The following is a 19,418-nucleotide window of genomic DNA, read 5'->3' on the forward strand; positions in this document are numbered from 1 at the left end:
GGCACACAGGAGAGAAGCAGTTACTGTTGGGATTATTCGGCAGCTATTCCCAGACACGGATGACAGGGGTCAAAGGAGCTGGAGATGGGACTCAATGACAGAAAGTGTGCTTAGCGTGTGCAAGGCCCTGGATTTCATTCCCAGCACTGAAAACAAACTCAGAGAAGCCCGCTTTCCAGAAGGAGAGAGCTGGGACTCCTGGCGCACACAGAGAGGAAAGGCACGAGCTGGGGAATTGGCTTGCTCTTTGTAGAGCTTCTCCACCCCACAGGGAGCTGGAGAGGAGCCAGCAGGGCAGGGGTCACAGCCAGGCAGGGGGCCCTTCACCCCACCAGCCTTGACGTTGGCACATGCCCGCCCCAGGTCAGCCCGGGAGAGCGAGGACGAGGATGAAGAGGAGGAGGAGCGGCGCCAGAGTGCCAGCAGGGGCTGCACCCTGCAGTACCAGCACTCCACCCTGCAGGTCTTCACCCAGTTCCACACGACGTCATCCGAGGGCACCGACCAGGTGGTCACCATGCTGGGCCCAGACTGGCTGGTGGAGGTCACGGACCTGGTCAGTGACTTCATGCGGGTGGGCGACCCCCGTGTGGCACACATGGTGGACAGCAGCACCCTGGCTGGCCTGGAGCCAGGCACCACCCCTTTTAAGGTAGGCTTGGGTGTGTCTGAACACTGTCAAGGGCCTCAGCCTCTCACCAACCCCAGCTGGCCCCAGGTTCAGTTCCTTCCCACCTGTCCTCTACCCAAAATGGCAGCAACCAAGATCAAACTCTTTTAGTGTCCTCTTGGCCAGGTTCTCACTCCAAGCTATAGCACCGTGTATCCACCTTTCCTCGCTGAGCACTCTCCATGTACCTGGCCCCTAGAACAGGTATGGGGAGGTGAGGAAACAACAGGAAGGCAAGTTTGGGGACATAGGAACCTAACTTCGACTTTCCTTTCACACAATTGGGTATCTGGGTAGAAGTCTTTTACCTAAGAGATTGTAAATAGTCTGCCTGCAGACATATTTGGTATCAAAAACAGTGATCCAACATTTCAAAATTGAGAGATTTCTCATTATAAAAGATGATCTAGATTTTTGGGTTTACTAGAAAGTGAATCTGGCAACATCAGACTTGCAGTCTCAGCCAGTAAATTAGCTAGCCCCATCCTGAGTGCCCCCTTTAATTGAGCATGGGGTCTCCCATTCGCCACAGTCCCCACCACTCCCTTTTGTCCCCCTGATATGAGGGTGAACATCAGTTGTCATTTATCACTGGGGGTGGCTTCTTTCCTTAAAATCAGCTCACCTATCTTACTTGTGTTCCCACCTGAGCCTCTGACTCTCCTGTTCCCACTTGCAGGACTTGGAGTCCTGCCTCCCTGCCACACCCACCACATGGGGCTCTCTTCCAGGAGTGCTGGAGACCCGAGGCAGGAGCCCTGGGTAGGGGATGCTGCTGTCCCCCCACCCAGGACTCTGTCCCACCCCTACCCTGTCTGCCTCAGGTGGTGTCCCCGCTGACAGAGGCTGTGCTGGGAGAGACGCTGCTGACAGTGACAGAAGAGAAGGTCAGCATCACGCAGCTGCAGGCCCAAGTGGTAACCAGCCTGGCCCTCTCCCTGCGGCCCAGTCCTGGGAGCAGCCACACCATCCTGGCCACCACAGCTGCACAACAGACCCTCAGCTTCCTCAAGCAGGTAACTGGTTCCCAGGTAACCAGCCGGATAATATGGAGTGTACATTGGGGGACTCTGTCTTACTCTTGCGCCATGACTCGCTGCCTTAGGACTTCAGGTAATGGGTGATCTGTCTGCCCTCAGCTCCCTACTCACCTGCCCCAGCCACTGCTCCCTGCAGAATCTGGGTGTGGTCTCACTTGCTCCACTTGCCACCCTGAGACAGTTCTCCAGAGGGTCCATCCTGGATTCCCAGAAAGCAATCATCTCTGCCTCACCCCCCAGGAAGTCCCCAAACCCACCCAGCCACACACCATGGGCACTGGCTACAAGATCAAGGTGGGGAGGTGGCAGGTGAGAGGACAAAGGAGTGAGGAAGTGGGTGTCAGCAGTGGGCCAGGAGCCAGGACACAGAAGTCTCTGCCCTAACACTGTGTGCCCAGGCCATCATTTCTCTCTGGGCTCAGCCCCCAAATCTGCAGGGAGAGTGAGCCCCAGATGATCTTGGCTGAAGGAGGAGGAGGCTGGGGACAGGTTCTCTCATTAGCTTGAGGCTGGTTGAGTTTCCAAAGTCAAGCACGGACATATGGGGCTGCCTCTGCAGAACTTATCTTCAGTTTATCAAAAAAGGAGAATTTCAGGATTGTGTGAGGTCCAGATGCCACCCACAACCTGCTCTTCACCCTCTGCATACCTGTGGGAAGGGAGCACTTCTATCCATGGGAGGGTTCCTTAGTGCCTGCCCCATGCCAGGTTCCATTTCATCACGGGGGCACAGCAGGGGCCAGAAGCCCTTGGGCCTTGGCCTCGAAAGCTCAGGGTGGGATCTAGCCAGACAGCCCCAGAGCAGGCTCTGACTCCTGTCCCCTCCTCCTCTTCCTCCAGGAAGCCCTTCTGAGCCTGTGGCTCTCCTACAGTGATGGCACCACAGCCCCACTCTCCCTCTACAGCCCCCGGGACTATGGGCTGCTGGTGAGCAGCCTGGATGAGCGGGTGGCCACAGTGACCCAGGACCGGGCCTTTCCGCTGGTGGTGGCCGAGGCTGAGGGGTCAGGGGAGTTGCTCCGTGCCGAGCTCACCATTGCTGAGAGCTGCCAGAAAACCAAGCGCAAGAGTGTGCTGGCCACAACCCCTGTGGGCCTGCGGGTACACTTCGGGCGTGACGAGGAGGACCCCACTTACGACTACCCGGGCCCCAGCCATCCGGGACCTGGTGGAGGTGAGGAGGAAGCTCGAGGAGCTGGTCCACCAGGCACGGCAGTCCCTGCCCTGGAGGGTCCGGGCCTAGGCACATCCAACCCAGCCGTGCCACCCACAGAAGACTTCCTGCCGCTGCCCACTGGCTTCCTGCAGATGCCGCGGGGTCTGACCGACCTGGAGATTGGCATGTACGCACTGCTGGGTGTCTTCTGCCTCGCCATCCTCGTCTTCCTCATCAACTGCATCGTCTTTGTGTTGCGATACCGGCACAAGCGCATCCCGCCTGAGGGCCAGACCAGCATGGACCACTCCCACCACTGGGTGTTCCTGGGCAACGGGCAGCCCCTGAGGGTACAGGGCGAGCTCTCCCCGCCGGCGGGCAATGCACTGGAGACTGTGCCCGCCTGCTGCCACGGTGACCACCACAGCAGCGGCAGCTCGCAGACCAGCGTCCAGAGCCAGGTGCATGGCCGGGGCGATGGCTCCTCTGGTGGTTCAGCGCGGGACCAGGCCGAGGACCCTGCCAGCTCTCCCACGTCCAAGCGCAAGAGGGTGAAGTTTACCACCTTCACCACACTGCCCTCGGAGGAGCTGGCCTATGACTCAGTGCCCGCGGGTGAGGAGGAGGAGGAGGATGAAGAGGAACTGGGTTGGAGCTGCCCGGATGTGGCGGGCACCACAAGGCCTACTCCACCTCCAGACCTGCACAATTACATGCGCAGAATCAAAGAGATTGCATAAAAGCACCACCCGGGGTGGCTGGGACATCCTCCGTGCGGTCTGCTCCGGGTGGGACTCAGCCAGGACCCCCAGCTCACACTGATGCAGGGCCAGCTGATTGGTTTTCTAGCCCTTGCCCTTGCAGCTTTGCTCTGAGCCAGCAGCCACCTCCCTGTGTGGCCCTGCCAGTCGCCCACCTCTGCCCTCTCCTGCCCCCTGCAGGTGGAGGTCTCCTTCCTCCCAGGCTTGCAGGAGGAAAGTGATCTCAGCCTAGCTCTACCCTTTCCAAACCTCTGCCCTGTCTCCAGCATCGCCAGCCCCAAGAGTGAGGCTTGGAGGCCACTGGCTCCTGCGCGAGGGGAGCCCACACTGTGCCCGGCCCTGCCTCCCAAGCACCCTGTCTTTCCCCACTATGCGGGGCGACCTGGGGGGTGTTGTGTCACAGGCTGCACAAAGACTTTTCTCAAACCAATATTCAGGGATTTCCATCCTGCAGGGTGGGGAGGTGGCAGCTGCCCACCTTGCCAAGGATCTTACTTTGGACAAAACGTTTGGGGGTTTGGGGACAGTTGTGGGAACTGCCAGCATCCAGATGCCTCCCAGGCCCTGGGGCTGACTCTACAGAGGTGTCTAGGCACCTTCCTGGGTTCTTCCAGGGCTGTGACAGGGCCTCAGGCAGAAAGAGTCCTCATCTCTCTCTGATCACACCTCACCCCCACACTGTGGTCCTCAGGGCCCAAGGAAACTGGGTGCCCCTCCTCCACAGCAAGATCGACACTAGCACGCCTTAACCGCCTGGCTGTGCTCACTCTGCTTCCCTCTGTGCCACAAGGTGGGCAGCCACCATCTCCCCAGCGCAGAGTCCTTGGCTGGGAGGAGAGGGCACCTGGGAGGGTGTGAGGGACCTGGGGAGCACTAAGGCCGGAGGGAGCTGGCACCTCCTCTTCCCCATCCCCTGGCCACTTTCTCTGGGTTCTACCCACCACTGTGTCAGATTTTTTCATAAATAAAGGGAGGCCATCAGACTGGGGGTGGGGGCAGCAGCTCCCAGCAAACAGACAGTACACGTGGCTGGCTCTGTCTCTTCCTTGTGTGCATGAGCATGTACACACACATGCACGTATATGCATGCACGTGTGCATACACACACGCACGCACAGACACTGGTCCTGCACTCCTTCCCCTACAAGCAGGCCCAGTGAGACTTTCTGGAGCCATGGGGATGCCCACATCCAGGGATGACGAATGCAGCAACCTGGAAACATGCCCTTGAGAAGATGTGGCTCCTCTGGGAGTCTGGTGTGCTTGGCTCAGAGGAGAGAGGGAAGGTCAAACCCTGGGACCTGCAGAGAAGCTGCAAGGATGGGAGGGCGCCAAAATGTGGGGAGAGGCTTACTGTGTCAGTCTGAGCATGCTCATTTCCTGCACTATAACCTGCCTCCCACACTCTGAAGGAAGCCTTCTTCTCTCCCCTAAGTCTCGAGGGGAGAGCCTGGGGTTCCATGGCGGAGAAGATGGTTGGGTGTAGTGCCCCTCCCACAGCTGAGAGAGGCTGTACGAAGCATACACTGGGCCTCAGTGGTCTCAGCACAAGCAACAACACAGGGAAAGTGGCAGGCTCAGGAGCTCCAGACCAGAGCAGGCAGGAGCTGCCAGGATGTCTAGTCAGCCTTCAGGGCTCTGGACAGCAACCATCTTGGAGTGGAGAAATTGCAGCTCATCTCTCTGGGAAGAGATCTACGGCATGTAGGAGCTGTTCTGGCACCACTAGAACACGCCACTGCCTGAACTGAAAGAAGCCTGGTTTCTGAGACTATCTGATCCACCCATCTCAGCAGCTCTGTGGGTGTCCTGAGATTTAAATGAGATCATGTGTGTAAAATACACAACGCAGTGGCCGGTAGCAGACAGGGAACCTGGCATAGACTACTGCTCAAAGAGGGTCTCAGTAAATGGACTTTGCCCCACCGTGGATTAGTTTGCGAGTTAGGTGAGTTCTGAGACACCAGAGGCTGGCCATCTCTGCCCACCATGCGTTAGCTGAGCTGCAAGGGGTCAGCTGCTGAAAAGCTGTGCACAGTGCCCAGCCACTGGGCTCCTAGTGCAACAAACACATGCTATGAGTCCGCCCTCACCCTGAGCTCCTGGAGGACCCCAGAGGGGCACGGAGGTCTCGGTGACTCATAACCCATTGTGCCTAACATGGTGCCTGGAGTTGGCGGGTTCCTGACAAACATTACGAGCCTGTCTTCCAGGAGCCTCCAGAGCCCCCAGGGAAGATCAGACAGGCCAATTTCCCGCCATCTGAGATGGCCATACAGCTTTGCCCTTGCTGGGGCACAGAAGACGGGAAGAAATACTTGGGCTATGTTTGTTGAGAACATGGCCAAGAATGGTCAAGGAAGGTAGAGAGTGGGTGTGCAGAGCAGAGCGTGAATCTTTGGCAATAGAGAAAGACAAATGGCATCCATACAAAGGTGGGGAGGACAGCGAGTGTGGTGGGCTCAGGTTCATATTTGAGGTCCAACTCATCCCCTGTCCCCAGGTGGAAGATAGGAGGGAAGGGGCTGGGAGAAGGATTGGGAGGATGCAGCAGCAGAGAGGCTGACTGAGGGGCAGTCTGCACAGAGCTAGTGCACGCAGTGGTTCAGTGCCAGATTCGCCAACTGCCTCATCCCCTGTGGAGGCTATAGGAGGGGACATGAGCTGCTGCTTCACTGCTGAGACCTGCAGGGACCTGCCTTGCACGGAGGAAAGTGGACACCACGGGAATGGCATTGGCCCTGTCTGCTTTCACCAACCTAGAGATGAAGACCCAGAGAAGAGGCACCGTTGGCTGAAAGTCACACGACAGACCTCAGAACAAAGCCAGAGCCACATGAGCTGCCCTGGGCTGTGCCCCTTTGTCCCCAGCTCTCACAACTCTGTCCGCTCACAACAGCCCAGAAGCAGTTGCTACAGCAGCAATGCCTGACCCTCTCAGAGTCCAAGCCAGCAGGAGCAGGCTTTGCAGGAACTAGGCGGATGAAGCTGACAGCCCTTCTGGAATGGCCCTGGCACTGAACTCCTCTTTAAAAATTTGTCTTCAACCCTGAAAATGAATCGCAGGACCTTGTAAAGAATAGTTATTGAAGAGAGCTGCTCAGGGAGCCCCGGGGAACTGGGCCCATGAATCAGCTCGTGAGCAAAATGAGTTTTCTCAGACAGCCACCCAGGGAAGGCAGGGCAGAGATATGGGAAGCCGTGGAGAACCCGCTGCAGCTTGTCCTCACCTGGGCCAGCTCTACGCTGTACATCCCTCCCCACACCAGACCTGGCTGCTCCCCAACGCTGGTCTTCAACAGATACTGACTGAGCACTTACTATGCACCACGTACGGCGCTCCCTGAAAGAGAAAGCTCCTGGGGCAAGGGCAGTTTGGAACCAAACCGAGAAAATCACAAATACAGTCAATGTGCTGGAGAAGGACACTTACTTGAAGGAACTGAGCACCCCAAGACAACTTGGCAGGGACTTACAGGGTCTGATAGTGTGTTTGCTGGGTGACCTTCAGCCGGTATAGCATGAGCTCTGAGCCCTCAGCTCCCCATTGGTAAACACTATGGAAATTACCATGACTAGGTAATATCTGCTGGTCCCCCAAAGAGGCCCCTAGCTCACCACTTGTATTTCTACCAAGAGTTTTGGAGGTAAGAACTCCTACTCCCATGTTGTATACGAAGATACGTGCACAGAGAAGGCAAGGAATTGCCTCACTTCTCAAGTTTAGAAGTGACCTGGAGGCAGCCCCAATCCCAGCCACTCTTTGCTGTGTCCAGAGGCAACTGATGACATTGGCCAGGGGGAGGGGGACAAGGCTGGAGAGATGGACACTGGCAGGGAGTAGGGAAGAGTGTCCTAAGGGTCGCTGTGCTGGGGGCAAGGCTGCAGTCCTCACTGAAGGCAGCAATCGTGGATGCTGTTGGGGTAGATGGAGGACTGTGACTTCACCGTAGATACATGAGCTCGCCATCATGGCTGGGGGGCCACATGGCTGAGGACCCCCCTCTCCACCGTGCTCTTCATCCCCAGGCAACTGCAGTAGGAGACAGCCATCCCCTGACCAGAGCATAGAAGCAGCAGTCTTTCCTAACCATGTGCCAAGCTGGCCTGCTTCGGGAGCTGGTGGCTCAAGTGGAGATGCCTCGTGCGTGGAGCTAGCAGTGAGGCTTCCCTTGTCCTAAGCTCTGGCTGTGCCCTCAGCCTCTGGGGCCAAGCCAGAGAAACTGGGAAGCAGGGAACATCCTTATCCTTGCTACAATGGATCCATGAGCACTTATTACACCTTGGCACAGATCCAGCAGAGTGCCAAGCACAGACCAAGTAGTATTTAATGATCACTCACGTTTACTTACTGAGAGCTCACTAACTACCAAGCACTTTATGGCCATCATTTCAGTGACAATCATAACACCCAAGTAAGGTGAGTACTACTATTGTACCCATTTTACAGATGGCAAAACCAAGTTTCAGGAGAGTTGTGTGATTTGCGTCATGCTACATAGCAGAGTCAGGATTCAAAGTTCCTGGGCTCCAAGTTCCACATCTTCCCACTGCCCCACACTGCCCTCCTCAGGGTGACCAGGAGCTCAGAAACTCACTCTGATCTAGGGGCAGGAGCACCCATCTGGGACTTTGGGGACTTGGTGGGAGCTCCTACTCTTTCAGTGACTGGCTGAGTGGCTGTAAGCCCATGTATGCAGAGGGATAATGATCCTCCACTAGGACCCAGGGCCTGATGATCCTTCTAGTGCCTTCTAGCTTGACAGGCTTCCAGCCTCAGGTGTAAAGCTCTCATCCCATCCGTCCTGCTGCTGCCCACCCTGCTCTGTCCCTCCTCCATCTGGCTGGGCAGCTGCTGTGGGGAGGACACAGGTGAGGAAACAGGCTTCAGTGGCCCTCTGCTGTCCCTGGGCTCCATCAGCTGTGCCAGTCTCTACTCAGTGCCGCCTTGGGTTTGAGGTCACAGTGCTGAAAGGGACACCACGAAGGCGCAAAGAGGGATGGGGATGGGGACTGTCCCCCTGTATGTGTCAGGCAGGCAGGTTTCTTGGGCAGACACCAAGCTGGGGAGCTGGGGTTCCTGATGGGAGAGGAACAGGCCCCTTCCTCCAGAGTCTGCCACTCTTCAGGGGAAATCAGACCCCTGCCTGCAGTACTCAGTCTGAAAGGGGGAACGGACCACCCAGGAGAAATGACATCATGCGTGCAGAGAAGAACCCACGCATGTGCCCAGTGATCTGTGAGGGCACAGAGTGGAGGACAAAGCAAATGTGGAGGGCAGGTAGTTCATCCGGGAGGGCAGCCTGGAGGAGGATTGGGGTGGCCTGGAAGGGCCTCTGGGGAGCTCGCTGCCCAGAGAGCAGGATGGACTGTGGTTAGCCAGCATCCCCTGGGTGGGTGGGAGAGGAGAGGAAAGAAGATCATCCCAGGAATGCAGCCCTCCGTGGGAACTCCAGCTCCAGTGCAGTAACAACCTCAAGCAGCTGATGCTGAACCACATTACCAGGGCAGAGCTGATGGGAAGGCACAGGTCACGGGGCAGCAGCTTGACCCGGACAACACTGAGTAAAGGAGGGGTGGGTCCCATGGAGAGGGTCCCAGAAAGGCCAGGCCGCCCCCTAAGCTCTCACGTATCCAAGGGGTCTCTGCAGAGGGGGACTGCTGCCCAACTGCATAAATAACTTTCAAGGGTCTTTGTGTACACAGGAGCTTGTCAGAGGGAAGTGTGGCCAGGAGCAAAGCTATCCCATCCTTAAAACAATACTCTCACAGCCTGCAGAAGAATGCCCACTTACATGCAAGCCATCACTGAGTTAATTAAAGCAGGCTAGAGGGCCCTCTATTTGGACATACTTTGCAGCAAAAAAGACTATGAAATGATTTATTTGGGGCTGGTGTCTGATGAGGTGGAGCCAGAAGCCCTTATGCAGGGGGTAGCCTGGGTGGGTATTCTGTGCGTGGCAGCCAGGAAAGCTTCTAGAGGAAAGGGGCAGAGATTCTGTGGGTGGAGAGAGTGCTACCTCCGGCTGGTTGGGAGGAAGGGGCACCACGGGACTCTGGCTCAGGCCATGAAAGAAGCACAATTGATTCCTCTGAGCTTTAGTTCCCTGTCTACAAAATGTGGATAAAGCATCACCTAACTCCTGGGTGCTTGTGGGGATTAAATGAGTTATTGCACATGAATAACAGGAAATGTCTAACCCACAGCTTGCCTCAGCAAAGGCAAGCTATTATTTTATCATTTTCCAAGAGAAAGATAAATTTCCTAAAGTGATGTGGTGTGGAGATCTGATCCAATCTTCACTCTGATACTCAATTTTCTTGTTGGTTTGTTTGGGCTTGGTGTTTAGATATAAGGCTTCCTCTGGAACCGAGTCATCTCTCAGGGGGACTTCAACAATTTCAAGGAGACGCGGGAAATCCCCAAATGAAGGATACTGATGATTTGCTAAGTTGGAGCAGGAGTTGGAACACTTAGTGTGTCAACTCAGAGGAGGTCTGACAGTGAGCTGCTGTCAAGATAGCTATTTTTAAAGCATTCTTCAAGACCTTCTCTTTGCTGATGGCCTCTATTCCCTGGAATTACTCTAAAATGAGACGTCTTAACTGAATATCTCGTGCTTGTGGTTTGGGGCAGTCAGTTGATCTTCTCCATCCAGGTGACATCATGGGGGACAGTAATTCTTATAGAGGGCAGGTCCCTAGACCCTCAACTAAGAAAGGCCGAGAAGCTATTTACCAGATCAGGCCTCTGGCAGCCCCCTCCTACTCCTCGGCCTGGCACAGAGCTCCAAGGGCCATCCCAGGTGTCCACATCCAGCCAGGTGGAGATGTCTATCTGCAGGGTGCAGATAAGGTCCAGCCTGCAGCAGAGAGCTTATCTCACACTGGCCTTTCTCTGGTCTCTGCTTCCAGGCTGGTGAGGACACAGCCAACTGGCCAACTGCCACCTCTCCCCACTCCACCCTTCCATTTCCTCATCCAAGGCTTGCATTACAGACCCCCGGTGGGTCTGCACACTGGGACAGGGCTTCTAGTACACCCGCCTGGCCCCTTCTAGATGGAGGGGTTTCTGCAGTCAGGGCAGTTGGGTGAAGAATCAGCAACCTTCAGTAGCTATTTGGTTTCTGATGGCAAAGATACCATTTCCAAGGCAGGATGTGACCAGGGTTAGGTTTCATCTATAAATGCTCTCTCCTAGGCCTGAGTATCCTGGTGAGTGGTGGCCCCCTGGTCCTCCAGTATCCACTCACATGTCCAGGAAGATGTACAGATTTTGTTCCAGTCCTCCAGGTCTGCAAACCCAGTCCAGAAAGCTATCCGCTATTTCTCTCCTCCCAGATCCAGAAAAGGCTACTGGCCAATAAAGTCAGTTTTGTGAGAGTCCTATTCCTAAAGAGTTGTCCGACGACCTGAGAACCGGTGGGAAAAGCCAAGATGGGACCTTCACCCAGCTTCCCCTCTTTGGAAATCCCTCCTTGGCCCTCCTACTCAAAGCAGCAGCCCTGGGACCCTCTCCATCCTCCAGCTGGCCCCCTTGTCCTTCAGGGCACCTGCCAGCTCCTGACCTTATATTTAGCTAGTGTCCTGGATCTTGTCACTAGGATGAAGCCCCAGTGAGGGTAGGGACCTTGTTTTATTCAGTTCTGTACCCTCACACTGGCTCAGGGGCTGGTACACAGGGACTTCTACTAATGTTAGTAATGAGAGCCACCTGGGTTGGCTGGGGTGAGCATGGCAGGGCAGGAGTTTCCTTTTTCTCCTTCACACACAGCCAGGGTGATGGTTAGTGAGCCCTGTCTCAGGCTGATGTTCACCACCAGGGAACATCTCCCTCACCAAGTGGAAAAGGAACCCAATGTAGCAAGTTCCAGAGGCCCACACCATCACCTGCCCAGCACCCCAGCTTCACTCCTGGTTTATAGGGCTTCAGAGAGTCCATAGCCTCCTGAAATGGTGTAAAAAGTGGTTTTGAGACTACAAGAAGTCTGGGAGTGTTTCAGCCCCACCCAGTGTCTTCTTGTCCCCCTCACCTTGTAGGGCTCTGGGCCTCACCTGAAGAGGGCTCCAGTAAACAAGGCTACTCACTCATCTCAGCCAAGAGTAGAAGTCACATAACATATTTCCAATCAAGATGGCTATGGACCAGAGCAGGGAATGAAAGTGCACCTACTCTATTTCTCCTCCCCTAAGTTCCCTGGGGCCTGAGAGGGGCTCTTACAGCCGTCCCATCCTGCTGGCCAGTGAGGACTTCTGCTCTCCTAGCCCTACTCATGGCTTATAGCCACCAGGCAGGCATAACAGCAGCTGAGTGCAAAGAGCAGATTAGGGGGATCCTTCCCCTTGGTTGCTCAGGCTCACCTCCTCCTGGAAAGAGGCTCATCCTTCTCACCTGGACAGCTTTCAGAGCTAAGGATAGGGGGATCCGATGGCCAAGTACATAGGGAAGTCATTTGTGAGGTTAAAAGTTTTCTTCAGGTAGGTGTAGTAGTGCGCAATATAATCCTAGCTACTCAGGAGGCAGAGGCAAGAGGATAACAAGTTTGAGGCCAGCTTGTGCAACTTTGTGAGACCCTGTCCCAAAATAAAAAAATAAAAGGGCTGGGAATATAGTTAGTGCAGAGTATCCCTGGGTTCAATCCCCAGTATCACAAAAATCCCACAACTTTCTTTGGGACAGAAGCAAGAAAGGACCCAGGAGCAAGAAAGGACCTGGAAATTTTTGGAAACTCCCAAGGGCTTTCCCATTCAGTTGGGTGTATCAGCTGGGATAGGCAGGAACAGCATGATAGGACAGGTCAGCAAGGCAGTACCAAGACTTTTGATCGTATCCTGACCCAGTGTGAAACAGTAGAGACTTTTAAGGAGACAGTGGCCAAGTAGTTTAGACTGATAGATGCAAGAGAGGGGAGGGGCATGAACAATAGATGAAACCGCACAGGATGTTTAGTGAATCTGGGAATGGAACATCTTCCCAAATGGTGCTCTCAATCTCTCAAACCCTTCATTTTGATTATTTACTCCCTGTTATGGTTTACATCTAGAATGTCCTCCAAAAGTCTCATGTATTCAGTGGTGGGGCTTTGGGGGATGATTGGATTATGGATAGCCCTATACTTAGACATGGGTTTATCCATGGATGAGTTCATGGCTGAAAGTACTGTAAAGAAGTGGGGCCTGGTTGGAAGAGGTATGCCACTGAGTGTGTGCCTTTGGAGGGTCTACCTCTCTGCCTGCTCCCTTCTCTCTCTGCTTCCTGGCTGCCATGAGGTGAGCAACTTTCTACTGCCAGACCCTTCTACCATGCAGCTTCTGCCTCAGAGCCATATGACCTTGGACTGAACCCACCAAAACTGTGAGCCAAAATATAAATCTCCTCCTTTAAATTGTAGATGCCAGGTATTTTGTACCAGCAATGGAAAACCCGGCAAATACACTCTTTTATAAGGCTCCCTTTAGGCCCATTCCCCCTCAAACCTTTGTGCCCTGGGATAGTGACATCAAGAAGAAAGGACTTAGGAGTTCATCAGGGTTGGGTTGGAATCTTGGTTATGCTGCTTTCTTCTTGCCTGTCAATTCAAATCAATATCTCAGTGCCTTAGTTACTTTCTTGTTGCTTAGGCATAATGCTCAACACCCACAGCTCTAAAGAGAAAAGGTTTATTTTGGCTCACAGTTTGCAGGGGTTTCAGTGTATAGCTGGCTGAATCCAAGGCAGGGTGGCATGGCAGAGGGACACACAATGGAGAAAGAGTTCATGGTATGATAGCAGGAAACAGAGAGAGATCGAGAGAACAGAGAGGCCATGCCCCCAGTGACCCACCTCCTTGAACTGGCTTCACTTCCCAGCATCACATTTAGCTATAAACAGTGCACTAATTCACTGATGAGTGTACCACCCCTATGATCCAATCACCTACCAAAAGCCCCACCTGCTGTGTCAGTGTGTGAGGCTTTGTGGGGACATCTAGATATAAACCACATAAGAGGCACATAAGGTACTTCTTATGTAAAATGAGGCTGAAGTTGGCTTTTCTCCAAGGTGGTTGTGGAGACCAGTGATCTTTTTCATACACTCCATGGTACACGGTAGATGCTCAATAAGTGGTGAACAATAGTACCATATCTTTGAGTCCAAGAATATATTTATTTGCCTAGAATTACCAATTCCTAGCCCTGGAAGGAATCATTCCAATTTTGGAAGAAACCAAGGCCCAGAGCAATAAAGTGACTTGTCTAGCATTTCATCGGTGAAGGGGCTGAGATTCAGCCTCAGGTTCCATCTTCCCAACTGTCTCACTCCCAAGTGGACTCAGCCTTCAGGAATTTCAGCAGAACATTGTCCTGACACATGCGTTAAGACTGAGTGAGCTGGGCTGTCTGTGTTCAGTGCCTCCCCCGGTCCCCACACCCCAGCTCTGCCTGCTTCTTATGGAGAAGCATCTATTCTTCCAAAGCCAGCATGCAGCAGTGGCCCAGGGTTACCAGAGCAGTGAGTAGCTCTGGGGAGAGAGTGGCTGAAGCAACACAGGAAGAAATGCTAAATGTTCGTCACTCTCTCCCTTGGGCCCTGGCACAGGCTGAGGGATGGCCTGTGCTCTGTCAGCAGCCCCAGTCCACGATGGATGCGGAACCTGGTAGAATGGTGTCGGCAACACTTGGCGAGATTCATTTTCCTGCTGCTAGGGGAGAAAAATGGGGCCTTCGTGTCATCCATCTGCTCTGCAGCGAAGTGGCAAACAGGCAAGCCTTGCAGAGAGCAGCCTGAGCCGGCCCAGTTCAGCAATCTTACCATGGGCGGGGAAGCAGCACCAGGACTCGTTTTCTTGGCTGTCTGCAACTGCAGGACTCCTAGGGCAGGCCCCCTGGATGGGATCCTTGGGGCAGCGACTTGCAGCTTTGAGCAGCAAGCATTACAAAATCAGATGGAACATGATCCCGTGTCACAGTGATTCTCACCTCAGAGGGAAAAATGGCTGCCCTCCCCTGATGTCCCTGAAGCCCTGCTTTGCCCCTGCTGTCCCCTGCAGCTGCTGTTCCCTCCACAGGCTGTTCCTCTCTCCGGGTCACTCCTGGACTCTTACCCATGTCCAGCACACAAGTCACTTCCTCCAAGGAGGCTGCCCAGACCCTCCCAGTGCTCTTGTAGTTATCCTCCCATCGATTCAGCTTTAGATAGCTGAATAACTGTTGTTATCCCATGTCCAACCCCACAGTCGTATCACTTCTACATCTCCCAACCTCACCTGTGGGGAATTATTTGCAAAATCTGTGCTGTCAGGACTGGATGGATCATGCATAAAACAAAAATTTACCATTTCCTTCCCAAATCAGAGGCCAATTGCAGAAGGCTCTGTAAAATATTCTCGGGGAGAGGGTGCTTACTGGGGATTAAACCCGGGGCCTCCACACTGAGCTACACCCTCAGCTCCATTTCTTATTATTTATTTTGAGTTGCTATAGCGCTCAGAATGGGCTTGTACTTTGGATCCTCTTGCCTCAGCCTCCTAGATTGCTGGAACTTCAGGTCTGTGACCCAATGCCTAGCTCTGAATACTCTTGTCGAGTACTTTGTGCCTCCAAAAAAGCACCTAGCAACAGATGTTTCTCCACCATAATGGGGTTCTATCCTGATAAACCCATCCCAAGTTGAACACTTGAGTTGAAAATGCATGTAATACACCTAGCCCGCCAAACACCATAGCTTAGGGACCCAGCACACTGCAGTGTTGCTTGTTTTCCCTAGTGATCGTGTCACTCTCTGGGAGCCACTGCTTGCTGAAGCTGCCCAGCCTCTTACGAGTGTATGTTATTGCACACCACTGATCCAGAAGAGCAAACTCAGTTCAAAGTACAGCTTCTACTGAATGCATATCACTTTTGAATCATTGTAAAAATGAAAATTATATGTCGAACTGTGTTAAGTTGTGGGCGGTGGACATGTCCAATGTGGTTTGACTTGTCAAAAGTTGAAATGACAACAAATTTAGTTTAACAATCTTAATTGTCTTTTTTTTTTTTTCATGATTCCGGAATTGAGCAGCCCTCAAACCAGAGATAGTTCAAAGAACTGTGAGGCTGCAGCAGTCAGGCAGTATCTGTGGATAGAAAATGGAAATGACAGTGGAGACACGGTGAGGTAGAGACCTTAATTGGTTGACATTTGCTTTATTTGAGTTGGCTACTTCCCACTGACTAACGCTCAGCTGCTCCCATTGACAGTCTCAGCCATTAGTTGCATGAGTGTACTCCTAAATTTATTAGTTTGATTTAGCATGAGCGGCTCCATATTTGTTCCATTGGTTGAACCCAATACAGGAGCATAGTCCAAATCAGTGGCCTCCTACAAATTTTATTTACCTGATTTCTCCTTCTTATGGCCCTCCCTTCACTTCCTCCCTGTTCCCAATACCACTTCTGCCTTCTAGAACCTCTCTCCAGTCCTTGCCAACAATCCTTCCGCCTGCTCTCTAGGAGGATCCAAGTGCTTTCATGTCCTCTTCCTTGTCTTCAGGCTCCATGTGCTCAAGCAGTTGCTACTATGATGCCTTCCCATTTAACAGAGGGGGAAAGTGTGGCCAATGCACAGACGAATCTGCCCAGAGAGACAAGAAGTAAAAGAAGAAACTAGGGCTGGCTTCACCCCAAAACTTTGGGAACAGTCTTTCCACAGTGTTAGAGTTCTCAACACCTGCATGAGGCTGCCGGGGGTTCCTTTGTCACCAGCAAGAACAAGACCCACTTGGATATTCTGTCTCCTCACCCCTGACACTCCCCAAGACGGCCATGACACACTACCACCTGGCCTTCCTCCCTGGTCCTCCCCACTGAGCCTTTGTACCTGTGTCTGAGGCTGTCACCCTTAGTGAGGGGCTGCCTTCCCACACTCTCGACTTTCCAAGTGTCTTCTGGTTCATGCCAGCCCAGCGGTCCCTACAGGTGTTACTGCTCTGCCTCCTTGAATACCAGGGCACCTCTCCACCCCCTGGGGGAGTGGAAAGGACAGCTCAGCCACATGACCACATATATCAGACTTTGCCTGAACTCCTCGCTTCATCTTCACCTTTCATCTTCTGTCCCTTTGTTCACAAGGAAAATAGGCATGCAGGGGATAATCAGGAGCCTCGGGTTCTAGTCCCTTTATTTAGTGCTCCTTTTCAGCCAGAGTCTGCAGAGACTGTAGCAGGATGAATGAAGATGACCATACCCAGCCCACCCCCCAGGACCCAGCCCTACCCTATGTGATACTGGGTAGGCTCCCTCCCCTCTCCATCTGTAAAGCAAGAGGAAAGAGTCCAGGAGATCTGAACTTGGGCAGGGTCATGGACCTTTTGGAGAAGGTGAGGAAAACCACAAAACCACCCTACCATGCATACTACTTTCTTTAAAAATTCAGATTTATATCACATTTTACATACTACTTAGTAGCGGTGGTTGGCCCACTGAGGACCCCCACAGGAACTCCCCTTAAAACTCCATGGAGACCACTTTCTCCTCGTGGGGTGGTTCCTAAGAGCCTTTCCAGCTTCTGCATCCCCGGCCAGGCAAGCCAGAGAGCAGCCCTGGAAGCAGCAAGAGGAGCAGGCGTTTCTCCCCTCATCCCTCACTTAGGGTGTTAGCGGAGCTGGCAGGCCATTGCTCACTGAGCCAATCTCTCGCTCTGATGCCTGCCCAACTCCACCCCTTCCTCCTGCAAACAAAATTAAAACAGATTTGTCCTCCAGCAGCAACAGCTCGTCTCCCCTGCTGCAGTGGCAGCTACTTTCCTAGGCTGGTGACTCCAGCTCTCTAGACAGGGACTGCAGGTTAGAGCCAGGACGGGAGCCCCAGGACCAGCCCAGGGCATTGGCCTTGGTCCTCATGCTCTCAGCAGCCCCTCCCTGCTTAGTCCCTCTCTCCAGCCCTCTCCTTACCCACATCCAGCCCAAATATATTTTTTACACGAATTCAGTTGAAAGCTTCAGAGGCAATCACTTTCCACATTTTTAAAGCTCACAGCCCTTGCATTAGACATATTTGTTCACACTTCTTTTCAACAAGTAGTTCAATTTGTCACCTCTTCGCTGAAACCTTTGGGTCCCTCCGAGCTGAATTATGGTGCCCTGTTTCCTTGAGGCTCCTATGCTCAAGGATAGGGTCAGCCACTGGTCTCTGTCTCTCCCCCTGGGCTATAAGCTACTTGAGGGCACTGACCTTTGAATTCCCTTGTGTAGCCCCTACCTGGACCTGGCATATAGCATGCGCCAAAGAAATCTGATTGCAAGTAAAAGCTGTGGCTCAAGCACAAAAGAGCTGACCAAGAAAGATGCATCTAGGGGAGAAGATAGATGTAGACGCAGACAAAATCCTACCCTGACCATTGCCACAGTAGCACGACCATCCCTTCCCAACACTGTGCTCCTTACCCCACCTTGGGCACAAGGATCAGCTTCCCCAGGACCCACAAGGGGCTCAGTTCATCTAGATCTTTGGCCATTACCACACTCTCCAGAACAATAGGGCCAGAAGAAAGAGAAAGCTCAGTGTTAACTCAGTTTCCTGAGAGGCGAGTGGAGGACTGATGGAAATTCCCTCTTAGCTGTTCTTGTGAGGAAGGGGAGGAGCTTGCAAAAAGCTAGAAATGGAAAGAACCATTCTCTTGGTCTATCCTGATCACTGGCTCACTTCGGTTTCACTGATGAGAGAGTACTGTTGCAAATGCCATGGGGATAGCAAATGTATCACAGAGAGTGCCTGAAGTCCTCAGAACTGAATTTGGAGGACTAGCCTCAGGACAGCTTCCCAGCACCCTTCCCAGACCTTCCCAGCAATCTTAGCAGAAGCTCCACGGAGTCCTCACTGCATATGAGGTCTCAGCTCAAGGGACCCCAAGGAGGACAGCCACCCAGACCCAGGCAAAAAGACTCCAGGTCAGGGTCACCAGACGCTTAAAGGACCAGCTGATAATGTGAGGCTTATGGGACACACAGTCTCTGTTCAAACAACTGTCCGTGCAGCTCCAAAGCAGCCACAGGCACTATCTGAACAAGCAGGCATGGCTGTACTCCAACACAACTTCATTATAAACACAAGCAGCCATCTGGCGGAGCTCACGCACACCCCTGAAGACCACATGGGCCCTCTTGTCACTCAAGATTATTAGGTTCAGCACTGTCATGGTGTAGCCCAGAATCCTGTGTCTGCTCTTGTGATTAGCACTGTTCAGCCCCAGGGAAAAGCTACTCCATGTCCTGTGCTCTAGGTTCTCAAAATGAAAGACAGCAGAGCCCAAATGCCAGGAAGGTTGCTGGGATATGTCGCTGATGACATTGGCTCCACTTGAGGAAATGGAGAGGACCTGAACAGAAGAAGCCCTTAGGTAAGAAAGAAGATGAATTAATTAGCTTTTCAAATTTTAACTCACCAATAGCGTGAATGTAACAGATTCTTGAAAAATAAAGTATTGTTTCCAAGTCATGCCAAGTGCCCCTTTTCTAGCTGTCTTACTATCCCAATTAACGGTTCTGGAAGTATCCACAGGTTATCAAATGAATTATTTGTAGCATTTGCTACGGTTGGCATGGCAGCTAAGGAACACTTTGGCGGCATTAGCATCTCACATAATCATATGGTCTAGACGTAAAGCGTATGACACATTGGGCTGTAGGTGCAGCTCACTGGCCTTGGGTTTAATCCCAACACTGGAAAAATAAGAGCAAAATGTAACACATTCATTACATTAAACAAAAATTGGAAATGAACAGTTTTATCTTTATAAAAAACTGAATATTTAAATATCTCTCAAAAATTTT

General features: G+C 52.8%; 1 protein-coding gene across 1 annotated transcript in view; it reads left to right on the forward strand.

Moving 5' to 3' along the window:
* The window catches only part of Tmem132e (transmembrane protein 132E), a 52,586-nt gene extending 47,937 nt beyond the window's left edge, over window positions 1-4,649 (forward strand). The window contains exons 7-9 of the mRNA XM_005402843.2: window positions 364-652; window positions 1,495-1,686; window positions 2,551-4,649. Of these exons, the coding sequence (XP_005402900.1) occupies window positions 364-652; window positions 1,495-1,686; window positions 2,551-3,606 (1,537 nt within the window). The 3' untranslated portion in view covers window positions 3,607-4,649. The remainder of the gene's footprint in view (window positions 1-363; window positions 653-1,494; window positions 1,687-2,550) is intronic.
* Window positions 4,650-19,418: the final 14,769 nt, after the last annotated feature.

Source organism: Chinchilla lanigera, unplaced genomic scaffold, assembly GCF_000276665.1.
Source record: "Chinchilla lanigera isolate Chin_1 unplaced genomic scaffold, ChiLan1.0 scaffold00080, whole genome shotgun sequence".
Taxonomy (NCBI): domain Eukaryota; kingdom Metazoa; phylum Chordata; class Mammalia; order Rodentia; family Chinchillidae; genus Chinchilla; species Chinchilla lanigera.